The following is a 15910-nucleotide window of genomic DNA, read 5'->3' on the forward strand; positions in this document are numbered from 1 at the left end:
AATTATCATCTCGGGACAAGAGCATTTCAGAATGGAGGAAGGATGCAATACCTTGCAAACACTGACATTCGATGCAGGCCAGACTGCAAGACCACCAGCAATTAGTGATTCTATCCAAGTAAACTTTGCAATATGGAACTAGTTAGTTAGCAAAGAACAGTTAAAAGCTAACTAGGTGGCCTTATTCTTGGAAGGAGCGTTCTGCTTATGATACCAACTGTTTTAATTGCTTCCCATTCACTGTTGGTAAAGGAATTCCCACCCTGAAGTTTTGGAAAGGCTGAACACATGACCCAGACAGACAATATCTATATGAGTTTATTAGTTACACATACTCTCAGACCAGGCTGAGGAAGACAGCACATGCCATGCAGAGATACACAAGGGTCCCACTTGGGAGCAGAATAAAAAAAGGGTCATGGAAGTACTTTGTAATACCAAAAGGGTACAGTGGCCCCTAGCTGCTGTGGGATGTGATGGGTTTATAGGAATCAGGGAAGTAAAATTGCTACTGAAGGATAAACAGGAACTGGGCCCCTTGATAAAGATAGTTGTCTGGTTATGGGATATTACTTGTGGGGGCAGAATGTGGAGGAAAACTTATGAATTGGCTATTTAAGATTAACTCAGATTCAGATGTCAAACAGAACTGATAACATTGGACCATGATTTCAGGTCAGTTAGTATAATTTAAAATATATTAGAAACACATAAAAGCAATTTAAATGTTCATTAGTGATGATTGTAGCTTCAGTGTAGAAACAGACTGATAAAAGGCTTAGTATGAAAAGATGTTCTGAAAGGAGGTAAGGAACTTGAAATACTTCTCGAAACAAAATTCCCAAAAGAGTGCAAGGCTTGAAAAGCAAAAGGTTATAAGTTAAATAGGCTTAGTGATTGTCAACCTGAGAATTCTAAGACTGTGTCCCCTTACTCTTGCCTCTTGCCACGCTACAGGGAAAACTGGCAAGGTTTGTTTTTATATTGCAAAATATATAAGCATCTTCATGTAGATTTCATCTACATAATATTGTTATACATAAGCAGACTTGTTTGGTTATTTATTTACTTAATACATTTCATTTTTTTAGAGCAATTTTAGGGTGACAGAAACATTGAGCAAAAAACAGAGAAATTCCACATAATTCTTCAGCTCTCCTCCACGATTGCCACTATTATTAACATTTGCATAAGTATGGTACATTTGTTACAATTGATAAGTCCATACTGATACTACGTGTAAGGGTAAGAAAAGATGTTAGCTAATATTACTATTATTTAACATCCATGGCTTACATTTGGGTTAATTCTCTGTGGTTTACATTCTGTAGGTTTTGATAAATGTAAACTAATGTGTATCCACCATCATAAGTATCCTACAGAATATTTTCACAGCCCCCCCAAAATCACCTAGCCATCTACTCATCCCTCCTTCAAAATCTCTGTGCCTTTTCTTTTTTTCCTTTACTTGTCTTATTATATTCACCAGGCCTTTCAGAAGGATGCTGAAAAGCAGTAGTGAGAGGGGGCATCCTTACCTTGTTCCTGATCTTAGCCGGAAAGTACCTAGATTTAAGACATTAAATATGTTAGCTGTAGGGCTCTTTGTAGTAATTAGTTACCACACTGATGAAGTTTCTTCTATTCCTAGTTTACTGAGATGTTTTAACATGAATGGATATTAATTTTGTGAAATGCTGTTTCTCCACCTATTGATATAATCAGAGTTCATCTTTGGCTTACTGATGTAAGTTACATTGATTACTGAATGTTGAACCTGCCTCATTCATCATGGTATATAATTCTTTTTATATATTATTGAATTTGATTGACCAGTATTTTGTTGAGAATTTCTACATCTCCATTTATGACCAATATTGGTCTGTAGTTTCCCTTTCCTATGATTTGGCTATTAGTGTAATGCTGGCCACATGTAATGAGTTAGGAAATGTTCTCTCTGTTGTTAAATTTTTTAAAAATTGTTGAGAATTGGTACCATTTCTACCTAACATGTTTGGTATACTTCACCAATGGACCCACCTAGTCTTAGTACTTTCAGTGTTGGCAGTTTGTTAAGTATTGATTCAATTTTTTTAATATGCCTAATTTTTAAATGTATCTATTCACAAAGTTTATCCCCACATGAATTTTGATAGAATGCACCTTTAAAGGAATTGGTCCATTTCTGCTAGGTTATCCAATTTACGGACAGAGTTGTCTGTGATATTCCTTTATGATACTCTGAATGTACATGGGATGGTCTCTCTTTTCATTTCTGATATTAGTAATTGACCTCTTCTCTTTGAAATTAGTTAACTAGGCTAGATATTTATCAATTTATTTGACATTTTTCAAAGAATCATTTCTTGTTTTATTGCTTTTCTTTCAATATTACTTTTCTTTCTCCTTTTACTAGATTTAATTTGGTCTTCTTTTCCTAGTTTCAGAACACATAAGATTAGTTTATATGTGTAATTTAGGATTATTAGACTGTAATATAACTTTTATATTCTAATAAGTAATATACTATATGACCTTTATACTGTCAATAAAAATCCCACTCTAGCTCCATTCAGGCCCTGTTCCAGCTGCACCCCTCCTTTTCTTTTTGTAAGAAGTCTCTGAAGGCCTAGATTACTACCTGGATATATCAGATCTCTGAATTTATAGCCCAACAAGCCCTGAGTGGCATCTAGTGTGCATGTGTGGGCCTTTTACATGGTCCCTATCTTGCTGGACAGCTGCTTACAGAAGGTTTGGAAAATAGTTTACATACTTAGGCCATGGGATGTTTACATATTCCGTGGCATGGGATGAACTTTACATTGAAAAAGAAAGGGAGCAATATGGAGTAGGGCCTAGATCTCTGGATGCATGGAATATTTTGTTAACATTTTATTTTTCATGTAGTTTTTCAATGGTTAGACAGTTTGTAGGCATTCATTTGAACTGTTATTCCGGGTCTTAACATTGAACATGGGCCTGATATAACAAGAACTAAGGTAGAGATACCAACTTCCTTCTCAAAATTATGTTAAGTTCCATTATGTATATGAAACACATACACACTTTATATATCTTACCATTTGGACATATATTAAGTCCTATATCCTTTATGAGTACTTCTCACATGTGTTTAGTGCTTTTGCCCAAAGTAGTCAATTATCTATGCTTTAAAAGAATCACATTCAATGGTTGAAGAAGAGTGTTTTTAACAAAGGGAAATTCTTGAGGTTAAATCCTGACTCCTGCATAATCCTGATGCTATAGAGACCCCAGATTCCTTTTCAGTTTTGTAACCTAATGTATAACTCAGAAGTTAAATCTTAATAGAACTACATACAAAACACAGGGTACACATAAAAACTGGTAAAATCTGAATAAAGTCTAAATATGCATTAGCATACCACTCTCTTGTATTCTAGAACATACGGTGGTTATGTAACATATCATCATTACAGTAAGGCTGATTAAGGGCGCACAAGAATTCTCTGTACTCTTACTGTACCTTCTTGAGAATGTATTTTTTTAGTACTTAAAATATGCTTTTTATAGTTTTATATTTTGTCACATACTGGCATAAATTACTATTTGTTTTCTAAAGACAAATAAGGTATCGGGCTGGGGAGATAGCTCAGTTGGTAGAGTGCTTGCCTTGCAAGCACAAGGCCCTGAGTTCAATCCCCAGTACCGCAAAAAAAAAAAAAAAAAAGAAAAAATAAGGTATCAAATGTAAAACACAACTTGTATTATGTTACTTCTAAGCAAAATTTTACTTTATATATCACAGATTCATAAATTTCTCAATATAAATTCTAGTTTGTACTTTTTCTAAAAAATTTTTCAAAATTCAAAAAAATCTGTAAGTTTTTATATAAGCATTACCTTAGGATGTCATTTCTTAACAAAAGCCATCCTAAATTTGTTGCACACTATGGGTTTATCCTCCATCATTATTCTGGAAGGTCAATTTATGGATGAAGGTTACTGCAATTCAGGATGTCAACAGAGCTTTCTGCAGTGTGAATACTCCATATTATCAACTGATTTGTGGCTAAACATTTCAAATATTCATTTTATTTCATAAGACTTTTCTCCTGTGTGTGTCCTCTGATGTACAATGAGGTTTGACTTTTGAGAGAAAGTTTTCCCACATACCTTACATTCATAGGGTTTTTCCCCAGTATGTGATCTCTGATGTTTAGCAAGGTCTGATTTACGATAAAAGATTTTTCCACAATCATTACACTGACAAGACTTCTCCCCTGTATGAGCCCTGTGATGTACTGTGAGGGATGATTTGTGACTGAAGGATTTCCCACATTCATTACATTCATAGGGTTTCTCTCCTGTGTGTTTTCTCTGATGTAAAATAAGTCCTGACTTCACACAGAAAGATTTCCCACATTCATTACATTTATAGGGCTTTTCTTCTATATGGGTTCTCTGATGTACAATTAGAGCTGACTTATGACAGAAAGCCTTCCCACATTCAGTACATTCATAAGGCTTCTCCCCTAAGTGAATTCTCTGATGCTGAGTGAGCTGTGACTTCTGGCAGAAGGTTTTTCCACATTCACTACATTCATAGGGTTTCTCCCCTGTGTGTGTTCTATTATGTTTAGTTAGGTATGATTTATTGTAAAAAATTTTCCCACATTCATGACATTCATATGGTTTCTCTCCTGTATGTGTTCTATAATGTTGAGAGAGAGTTGACTTATGGCTGAAGAATTTGCCACATTCAGGACATGCAAAAGGTTTCTCTCCTGTGTGAGTTCTCTGATGTACTGTGAGGTCTGACTTTAAACAGAAGTTTTTCCCACATTCATAACATTCAAAAGGTTTCAATCCTGTATGAATTATCTGATGCCTGGTAAGTACTGATTTGTGATAGAAAGTTTTCCCACAAGCATTACATGCATAGGGTTTATCCCCTATGTGGGTTCTCTGATGCTGAGTAAGATGTGACTTTTGACAAAAAGATTTCCCACATTCCAGGCATTCAAACGGTTTCTCTCCTGTGTGAGTTCTCTGATGTACTATAAGGTGTGAATTCATACAAAAGGACTTCCCACATTCAAAACATTCATAGGGTTTCAGCCCCGTGTGTGTTCTTTGATGTTTAGTGAGGTCTGACTTCTGGTAAAAAGTTTTCCCACATGCAGTACACTGATAGGGTTTTTCCCCTGTATGTGTTCTCTGGTGTAGAGTGAGGGCTGATTTATGACTAAAGGCTTTCCCACATTTATTGCATTCATAGGGTTTCTCTCCTGTGTGGGATCTCTGATGTTTAGTGAGGTTTGACTTTTCCCAGAAAGTTTTTCCACATTCATTACACTGAAAGCGTTTCTCTCCTGTGTGTACCCTTTGATGTCGATTGAGATGTGACTTCTCCCAGAAAGCTTTCCCACATTCATTACATTCAAAGTGTTTCTCTCCTTTATGAGTTTTCTGAAGTTGTGAGAGACATAATTTCCTCCTGAAGTTATTCCCACTTTCATTATATTCACAGTGTTTTACAGGTAGCCCATCGTATTTGAAAGAGGTTAGCTTCCTACATGATTTCTCATAATCACTAAATCCACAGTGATTTTCCTCTGAAGTAGATATGTGAGGGAACAAGAGAGATGAATTACCACAAAAAGTTCTCCCATATTCACTATATTCACAGTAATTCTCTTCTGTGCTCTCTCTCTTGTGTGTGTTGAATATTGTCTTTTCGAGGAAGGTTTCCTGACATATATTATACTGAGAAGTTTGATCTAAGGTTTGAATCTTCTCCTGATGAATAAGATCCTTATGATGGCTGAAAGTACTCCTATTTTTAAAAAATTCAAATTTTTCTCTAGTATGAGTTTTCTCATGTTTAATTTTGAGGAGTAATTTCCCACAGGCGTTAAATTCATCAGGCTTTTTTCTCAAGTATTTTTGCCTACTAATAATCAATTTGGAAATATTGTTGAAACTCTTTCCTCCTGAGTCACATTGACAAGGTATTTTCTCAGAAGGAAAAGAATCTATGTCCAAGTTAAATGGTCTTCCTATCATATTACCTTGTTCGTTAGTCAGCATTTTGTTACCGATGAATACAACTTTCCACAAATCTTCTTGACTCCTCTCTTTCAGGTAATCAGTTTTCCAAAGTTCTAGAAATAAGGGAAATTAATCTTACTTATCATTAAAATAGTAATAATACATTTCTTATGGAATAAGACCCGAAGATCTCTATACAACTGTTGTATGTTAATTCTGACTCTGGATTTTTGCCCCATTTCCAGGGATTGATATAATTGTAAATGCTTTTTTTTTTTTTTTTGGTATCACATGGGTTTGACGTGAAAAAAGTAAACAAAAACCACAAACAAAAGTCCCTGTAAAGAAGAAGAGAGAAGAATCTGGCTATCTGAACATATACATTTGGTTTCCAATGTATGAATAATAACCTGAATCTCTGCATACATTCTCTAAAACACTTAAATTGACATAAGGAGAGCAAACAGTATGATTTACTGATATCATGCTGATAATCATATAGCTATATAAACATGAGATAGAAAATACTACTTCCTTCAACTATCCACAAAGAATGGAAATAAATATTCAAATACAGAATAACTGATAGCCCACATCTATGGAGACAGTCAGCTGGAGACTGTGATGATCACAAGGTAAAGAGGAGGGAGAGCACCCAGAAGTGATAAAACTTAAATAAAATTACTTCCAGAAAGGGAAAGGTCTTCTTTGAGTGGGAAAATAATGAGAAGATATTTGAGTCCAGGTGGATTAGGGCTTCAACTACTAGGAAATCCAAGAGAATGGACATGGAGTGGATGAAAAGTAAAGAGGCAAGAGTTTTTTAAAGTCAGGAATAAAACTTTAAGGAGGACAAAGTGATTAGAAAAATTACCACTCAAATTACAAGAAACCTGTTATGGACTAAACTGTGTTGAAGCTCCAACCCACAATGTGACTCTATCTGGAAACGACCTTAAAGGAAGTAACCAAGGTTTTATGAGGTCATAATGATGGTGCCTTAACCTGATGGTACTGGTGACCAAAACAAGGAAAGACTTCTGAGCACATGCACACACACACTCTGTCTCTCTCACACACCACCATCCACCACACAGAGAAAAGCATACAATAGGACACCCAAGAAGATGACATCTGTGTACCAAGGAAAGGTACCTCATCAGAAAGCAACTCTGCTAGCACCTTCATCTTGGGTCTTCCAGTCTACATAATTGTGAGAAAATAAAAATGGATTAAGACACCTAGTGTGTGATATAATCAGGTAAAAACCTAAGAAGTCTAATGCAGACATCAAAGAAAAAAAGACTGACTGAAATTTTAATAACATTGAAAAAGAGCTTGAAAAGAGGGAAAAAATAGCAGTACTATCAAAATAAGTTTAAAGAAAGAAGAAAACTGAATCAAAAAGAAGTCCAGGATGAATAAGGTAGTTTGCAACTAAATATATACATAGCAGTCCCTAAAAAAGGAAAAACAGGATACACCAAATATTTGAAACTTTTAATCTAAGAAAACTTTCTAGAAATAAAAGACTTGATCCACATACTCAAAAGATTGCCATGAGACTGGGAAAACTCATGGGGATATTCCTAAGACATACATTAATAAAACTACCAGAGCATAAAACTGAAGAGAGAATTCTCTAGACTAAAAGACAACATTCACCACACATGAGAGAGAACACAGAATACAATTACTGTGAATATACTGAATATGGGAGAACTTTTTGTGATAATTTACCTCTCTTGTTCGCCCACATATCTACTTCAGAGGTGAATCACTACGGATTAAGTGATTATGAGAAATCCTGTGGGAAACTAACCTCTTCCAAATATAATGGGCTACCTGTAAAACACCATGAACATGATGAAAATAGCAACAATTTCAGGAAGAAGTTATATCTCTTATAACTTCAGAAAAAGGTGACAAAGACTTTGAATGTAATGAATGTGGGAAAGTTTTCTGGGAGAAGTCACACCTTGCTTGACATTAAGAGGAAACACAGGAGATAAATGCTTTCAATATAATGAATGTTCTCCACAACTTTCTGGGAAAAATCATTCATTGATTCATATATTTTGTCTGACTGATGTGATTTCTCAAATGGAAGGATAAATTCAGTCCATCTGTTATTCGGATGGACAGGGAAGACTATATTTTAACAGAAATCTTAAGGTACAGTTTTATGTTTATTGACTCTGTAATAAAAAAAATACCACTTATATTTTGCCTTTGCTATTTTTTTACTATAATTCAAAAAGTATCTAACAATACTTTTTAACAGTATTTGCTTTTTAAAATGTAATATTCCTCATCATAGATTGATACAAAAGTTTCTCTCAAAGATATAAAGTATAAAAGTAGATCAAAAGGAATTTATCTGTCTGATTGGGTTATGAGAGCATTAACCTCATCAGTGAATTAATCCCCTGATAGGGATCAACTGGGTGGTAACTGTAGTCAAGTAGGGTGTGGCTGGAGGAGATGGGTCATTAGGGGTGTGTGTCTTTGAGGTATGTATTTTGTCCTTGGAGAAAAGAGAACTCACTCTCTGCTTTCTGGTGGCCATGTTCTGAGTTGCTTTCCTCCTCCCTCCATGGCCTTCCAGCATGATATTCTGCTTCACCTCAGGCCCAGAGCAACGAAGCTGACCATCTATGATCTGAGACCTCTAAAACCATGAGCTCCAAATAAACTTTTTCTCTAAAATTATTCTTGTCAGGTCTTTTAGTCACAATAGCAAAAAAGCTGACTAAAACACTATTCAACTATTCAAGATAATATGTTGTCTTTCCAAAGTGATTGAGCTACAACATTGTTTGAGAATTCCCACTACTGTGCATTTTCAACACTTGTACAAAATAGTATTAACTCTGGTCTTATGATATTTCTCTATTAAAAATGAAATTTCACATCTTTTAGTGTGTTTCTATATCCATTTGTATATACACTTGTGAAAAATGTTTGTTCACTTTTAATCATTTTTTTTTAAATTGGGCTATTCATTTCTATTTTTCATTTTCATTTGTTAGAACACCAACATCCTTCACATTTCTGAGTACTTACTTCATGACGAGACTGGCTCAAGAAAATGTAAATTCAGCAGTAATAAAAACAGGCAAAATCTCTATCTTTATTGTGCCTGCATTCCATGGGGGAAAGAGAGATGAACAATACTTGTAAATAATACATTATATTCTCTAACTATAATTCTGAAAACTCTCCTATCCTTCCCTAGTGATTTGAAGTGCCTAATCTATACAAGAATCAAATTTTAAATACAAGACAGTCCTCTTCTAAGGTATCCCTGAACCAAACCAACAATGAATTAGTAAACCTGAAAGTGGAACAATTGAGAATAAGTAGTCAAAAGAACAGAAACAAATAAGAATTAAGATAAAGTCTCAAAAAAAATATATTCCAATATATTCATAATGGAAGTATCAGGAATGAGGAAAAACCAAGGAGCAGAAAAAATATTCAAAGGAATGAATATCTGAAAACATGCAAATTGGTTGACAAAGAAAAAAATATTGTAGGCATCAAAAAAAAAAAAAAAAAAAAAAAACAACAACAACAACTCATCACATACAAGAAGCAAGAGTAATATCAGATTTTTTTTAGGAACAGTAGAGGCCAGAAGGAGGTATGATGACAAACTCATTTCCATTGATAGTACATCAGCCATAAAAGAAATAAAAGTTTTTAGGCTAAAGATCAGTGATCCCAAACACCAGCTCAAATGCATAAAATTAGGTAATTACAAAAGAGAGTAAAAAGGCAAAATTATTCTTTCTTTTCCTAAACAGTTTAAAAAGCAAAAATACAAATCTATCTGTACATAACTCTATTACTGAGCCTGCCTGTAGCTACAGAAATGTAATATCTTTAACAAGAAAGCAAAGTGAGACAAAGGAACAAATCTATACTGGGATAAGGAAATGACAACAGATGATAACTTTAATACATGTTAACAAAAGAAATGAAGCAGAAATAATGAATAATGTAACAACTACAAATAGATACTTGCTACCCTTTCTTCTCTAGGCTTCTCTAAAAGACAACAAATTATATAAAGTAATAATTATAACAACACATTGTTATGCTTTAAAGATATATAGAGATGCTTTGTACAAAAACAGACAAAAATGGAGAAAGAGAACAGAGTTGTACATGAGGGAACCTGTTTATATTTTATTGGAGTTAATGAAGTATAAATCTGAAATAGATTATAAGACTTACAGCACAAATCCTAGAGAAACCACTAGGAAAATAAGTTTTCAAGTCAAATAATCACTGGAAGAATTAAAATGTTAAATAAATTCGCTTCATGAAAAAGGCAGAAATAAAAGAGTATTCAAAAAGTATGAGACAAAAAACAAAAAGTAAAATGGCAGATGTAAATTCAACTCTAATCAACACTCAGAATCCAAATACAAAAATTTGCATGCTCATGTCCCTTCTATAAAAGAGCTTAGTATTTAGATATAGTACACATCCTCCCAAAAGCTTTAAAACATTACTAGATTGCATATAGTAAGTAATCAGTAAAAATGCTATGTAAATGGTAATCATGTTCTACTATTTAAGGGATAATGACAAGGAGAAAAGTTTGTACATATCAATACAAGACAAGATTTTCTTCCTATTTTTGAATGATGGTTTATTGAACTCATAAAAGCAGAATTCACTATCATATAGAGGGCCAAATGTATATCAATAATAACAAAAACAAATAAATTAAAAAATTCAATTAAAAGAAATTCTCAGGTTGTAAAAATGTGAAAATCCAAATACAAGCAGTCAACAAAAGATGTATTTTAGATTCAAACACACAAAAGGCTTAACATTTTTAGAAGCACATGACTTTGTAAGGCTGGAGCGGCTACCCTAGTATCAAACAAAATACACTTTAAGAGCTGAGGATATAACTCAGTGGTAAAGCATTCAGCTAGTATGAGGTCCTGAGTTAGATTCCCCAGCACCAAAAAAGAGAAAAGATAAAGAGGGGCAATTTTATAATAATTTTTTTTAGAAGTCAGTCAATAAAAGAAACAACAATTCTAAGCATATAAGCTTTCAACACATCAGAACCTCAAAGCTACATGAAGCAAAAACTGACAGAATTGAAAGGAAAAATCTATAAACAAACAGTAGTAAGTGCAGGCTTGAATAATCCGTTTCTGGTAATGCACAGAACTGGGCAAAATATGAACTAGGAAAACAGAAGACACTGAAAGCAATCAGATCTAAGAACTATATACAGAATAGAATGAAATTCAAAGTCCACAAAGATGCTGAAACAATTCAGTGATAAAAAATAGCCTTTCCAGGAAATGATGCTGAAACAACGATATTTTCATGAAAAACAATGAAAATAATTCCCTTCTTGACATACTACACATAAATTAATTGAAAATGGATCACTGGCCTAAATTTAAGAGGTAAATTTAAAAGGTAAAGAATAGACAAAGCCATTTCAGATATACTACCAAAATGTAATCAGTAACAACAACAAACAGACAAAATGGACTGCATGAGAATTTAAAAAAAAAATGTGGAGGAACTTTGGATTGTGTAGAAGGAAAGGGGGTGGGAGGGGTTGGGGGAAAAGAGTGGACTGAGACCGACATTATTACCCTATGTACATGTATGATTACATGAATGGTTGAATCTACGTTGTGTACAACCATAGAAATGAAAAGTTGTACCCCACTTGTGTAAAATGAATCAAATGCAGTCTGTAAAAATTTAAAACAAAAAACAAAAAACATACCCCACTACAGAACACAAAGTCAAGACAGAAATGGCAACCTACAAATGGGAGAAATTATTGGCACATTAGGGACTTCTTTTGGTCAGCATTTTTGTTGTCATTGACTAAAAGACCTGGAAAGAACATTTTTGGAGGAGAAAAAGTTTATTTGGGGGCTCATGGTTTCAGAGGTCCTAGTTCCATAAATAGCTAGCTGTTCCATTCCTCAGAGCTCAAGGTGAGGTAGGACATCATGGCAGAAAAGTATGGAGAGAGTAGCGGCTCACATGATGAGCAGATAGCAGAGAGACTAAGCTCAGCTCACCAAATATATATCCCAAAGGCACACTCCCAATGACCCACCTCTTCCAACCACATCCTAACCCACCTTCCATTACCATTTAGTTAATCACTATCGGGATTAATTCACTGATTGGGTTAAGGCTTTCATAACCCAATCTTTTCACCTCTGAATGTTTTTGCATTGTTTCACACACGAGCTTTTGGGGGACACCTCAAATCCAAACCATAACAGACTGGTAAACAATAGGCAAAGAACTCTTACAACTCAAAAATAAAGAGTAATAATAAAATTATATAATGAAAAAAGTAACTAGTTTTTTGTATATTAAGCTTGTATCCTTCAACTTCACTATGGCTGATTTATGTAGGGAGTTTGTAAATTCTCTCTAGGAACTTCCACTTGAGCAACTATGCCTCTGCAAACAACAGGAATTTTATTTCTTCCTTTTCCATTTGCATAATTTTCATTTTCTTATCTTACAGAATTAACTATGATTTCCAGTAAGACACTGAACAAGAGTTGTCAGGGGCAGGCTCTGAGAGCCCCAGAGCCGCACCGTGGCCTGATCTCTAAGATGGTACCTGGCAGCTTGCCAGACATAGCTGCACTCATAAACAAGTTTTAGGAAGTAACTCTGGTTGGCTGTTGTACATGAGGTGATCCTGGTATCCGCCTGGAGACTGTTCCTTGATAGGTTGACTTTCCTGGTAGTCTACTCTCTGATAGGCTGATGTTCTCAATATAAGTCTGAGACTTGCGGAATAAACTCCTTTTGGTTACTGTGATCAAGAAGAGCGGACACGTTGTGATTGTCCCCGGGGGCGGTGGGCGATCATAAAGAGTGGTGAGAGGACATCCTTGCTTTTTTCCTTATCTTCGAATTAGAAAGGTTCTAGTTCTTCACCATTATGTATAACGCTTGTGATAGCTATTTTGTAGATATTTAAATAAAATTGAGGAAGTTGCCCCCTAATTCCTAGTTTCCTGAGTTTTAATCATGGTTTTAGATTTGTTAAATGTTTCCTTTGCATCAACTAATATGATCATGATTTTCTTCTGTCACCTAATGATGTGGTGAATTATGTTAACTTTTGAATGATAAACTGGACTTTAGTTCCTGTTAAATACTATTTGATCATGATGTGTAAGTTTTTTATAAAACTGGAGCGTTGGAGTCTATTTGAACTTTTCCATTTATATTAATGAGAGATACTGGTCTGTTTCTTCAATAGAAGATGAAGACATTGCTATTGGAATTAGGGAAATAAAGGTTGTAAAGAAGAGTTAAAAACCAAAAATCTGGTCTCCACCTCTATGCTGTCATTTCAAGAAGACTATAAAGATGGAAATGGATGCACACAATTGTAGTCCCAGATACCTGGAAGACTGAAGCAGAAGGATCATCTGAGTTCATGAGTTCAGGACCAGTCTGCACAACACACTGAGAACTCCATCTCACAAAAACACTGGTATGGCTCCATACATGTGGAGCTGACCCAGCTTGCAAGTGGAGGCTAAGGGCAGCAGCTGTAGTTAGGGCCCTCTCTGCCAGTCCTGTAGGCCTGAGGCTACATTTGCTCCTCCCAGTAGAAGTAAAAAAACAACAGCACTGTTTAGCATTTTGGTCATCTGGGTCTCAAAACCCAACTTACTACAATTTCTTGGATACTTTCCCAGAGTACCTAAGGTGGTTATGACAAGTCTCCAAGAGAAGTACCAGTGAGCCAAGATTCTTCTAACCTAATAGGCAAATGAAGTTCTAAATTTACAGGTGTTACGGTTTTGATGTGAGGTGTCCCCCAAAACCTCACGTATGAGACAATGCAAAAAGGTTTAAAGGTGAAATAAATGATTGGATTATGAGAACCTTAACCCAGTGAAGGTAAGTAGGGTGTGGATGGACAAAGTAGGTCATTGGGGGCATGCCCTTGGAGTATATATGTTGTCCCTTTCAACTCTCTCTGCTTCCTGATGCCATGTCCTGAGTTGCTTTCCTTCAACACACTCTTGTTCTACTACACCTTGGCCAGAGCAAGGCCTCTGAAACTGAGCCACAAATAATCTTTGCCTCCTCTAAAATTGTTCTTGTCAGGTCTTTTGGTTGCAGCAGAGAAAAAGCTAACTAAAACAATGGGGCAAAGCCACTACAGGGACCTCAGGCAACAATGGGATCCAACATCCACAATTCACAACTATAGGGTATGAGGGCTCAGTCAGAGGTGGCCCAACTGACTCTTTCCCAGTCAAAGGTATGATACCCCAGAAACATACATCAGTCGGGTGCACAATTCCGTACCACTGACTACATACAGAGAGCCTGCAATCACAGGTATCACACTTGTAGACAGCCACCAGGCTTTATGCCATTTTAAAGGAAGCCCTGCAGAGTAGAGTTAAGTATACAGCAACCCCCACAGAAGTCAGAGCAACAGCATCCTATGCTCCTGTACCCAAAAGAAACAGCCAGCAGATAAAACACAGCACATAGCACCCTCCAAGCATGCAGTGTCAGGTCCCTGGTTTAAGGAACGATAACAAGCTGAGAAATCCACAGCAAGCAGGGAAGTAGCTCCTGTGTCCCAGCATAGCTAAGAAGATCCAAAAGCTGAAGAGTGATATACTCTTCTATCCCAAGTCCTGATAAAATCCAAACCAAGAAGATTAAAATAAGGATTTTCTCTTCCTTGGCATGGTTTACTATAAATAGATCTAATGCAAATTTTGATCATACATATATTATTCTTCATTTTGATTGGATAGTTGTTACCCTAATATTCAGTACTATACCACTGGCCCATTTGATTGTATTTCTTCTAATGTTTTAAATCTTTAATTGGAATCATTCCTTGTTTTCTTAGCTCATGTTTACACTTGCTCCTCTTACATTACCTGCTATTCCCTCAAATTCACTCACCACCCTTTTCTTCATTTTACCTTGGTTTGTATTATTATTTTCTTTTTCAGTCCAATTTTTCTCTCCTTCCATTTTCAAACCCTATATGATACAATAGCAATTTCACTATCTTTAATAACTAATTTTTCAACTTATTCCAGAACATTACTACAAGTTTATATCTGGATTAGAGGAACAGTAGAGAATATTTTCAACAAGTTTCTGTTTTTCTTAAAGTTGATTAGTGTGTGGCTTTGCTCTGAAGTGATTGTAGTAAATGGGGTTTAGTGTCTTCTCTCAAAGTGGTGTTGATACTGGGAACAGAAGAGGATACAGGTTGAGTGAAAGCATTGATCTAGACAGTCATCCAGTCTGGGGCTTTCAAGAGAAAGAAGTTCACTGAATAGTCCCTTACATAAATGAAGAAGTAATAATCATTCCAACATATGAGTAGAAATGCAAGCAGAATGAAAAAGCAAGGGAACAAACCACCTCAAACAGCCCACAGCACTTCAGCAACACCACAGTGGATGAAATGTCAGAGGAAGAATTTAGAAAGTTCACAGCTAAAATGTTCAATAAGCTAGAAGAAGATGGAAGGAAGTACTTAGAAAATACAGGAAGTGAAAAATCATTTCAGTAAAGAAAGATTCTGTAAAAGAACCAAATAGAAATCCTCAAATCAAAAATTCAATGGAAAACATTACCAAAAGATCAGACCACTCTGAAGATAAGATTCTCAGGTTCTGAAGACAAAGTATATAATCTTGAAAATAGTCAACAATAAAGAAAAGATGTTAAGGGACCATGGGAGTATCAAGAAATCTGGGATAACACTAAGACAAAATATAAGAATCACTAGGGTTAAAAAAAAAGGCTCCACAATATGAACTAAAGGTATATACAATCTTTTCAATGAAAT

The 15910-nt window shown here is 35.3% G+C and overlaps 1 protein-coding gene across 5 annotated transcripts in view; it reads right to left on the reverse strand.

The window, feature by feature from the left end:
* Positions 1-302: 302 nt before the first annotated feature.
* The window catches only part of Znf33b (zinc finger protein 33B), a 28047-nt gene continuing 12439 nt past the window's right edge, over positions 303-15910 (reverse strand). For 3 of the 5 annotated variants that reach the window (XM_047552825.1, XM_047552826.1, XM_047552824.1), the window contains one exon: positions 3734-6149. In XM_047552825.1, coding sequence (XP_047408781.1) covers positions 4072-6149 — 2078 coding nt within the window. In that variant the 3' untranslated portion in view covers positions 3734-4071. Of the gene's footprint in view, positions 1567-3733; positions 6150-15910 lie in introns of those variants that run through there. The other 2 variants (XM_047552827.1, XM_047552829.1) reach the window with 2 other exon arrangements.

This window comes from Sciurus carolinensis, chromosome 5, assembly GCF_902686445.1.
Source record: "Sciurus carolinensis chromosome 5, mSciCar1.2, whole genome shotgun sequence".
Lineage (NCBI taxonomy): Eukaryota > Metazoa > Chordata > Mammalia > Rodentia > Sciuridae > Sciurus > Sciurus carolinensis.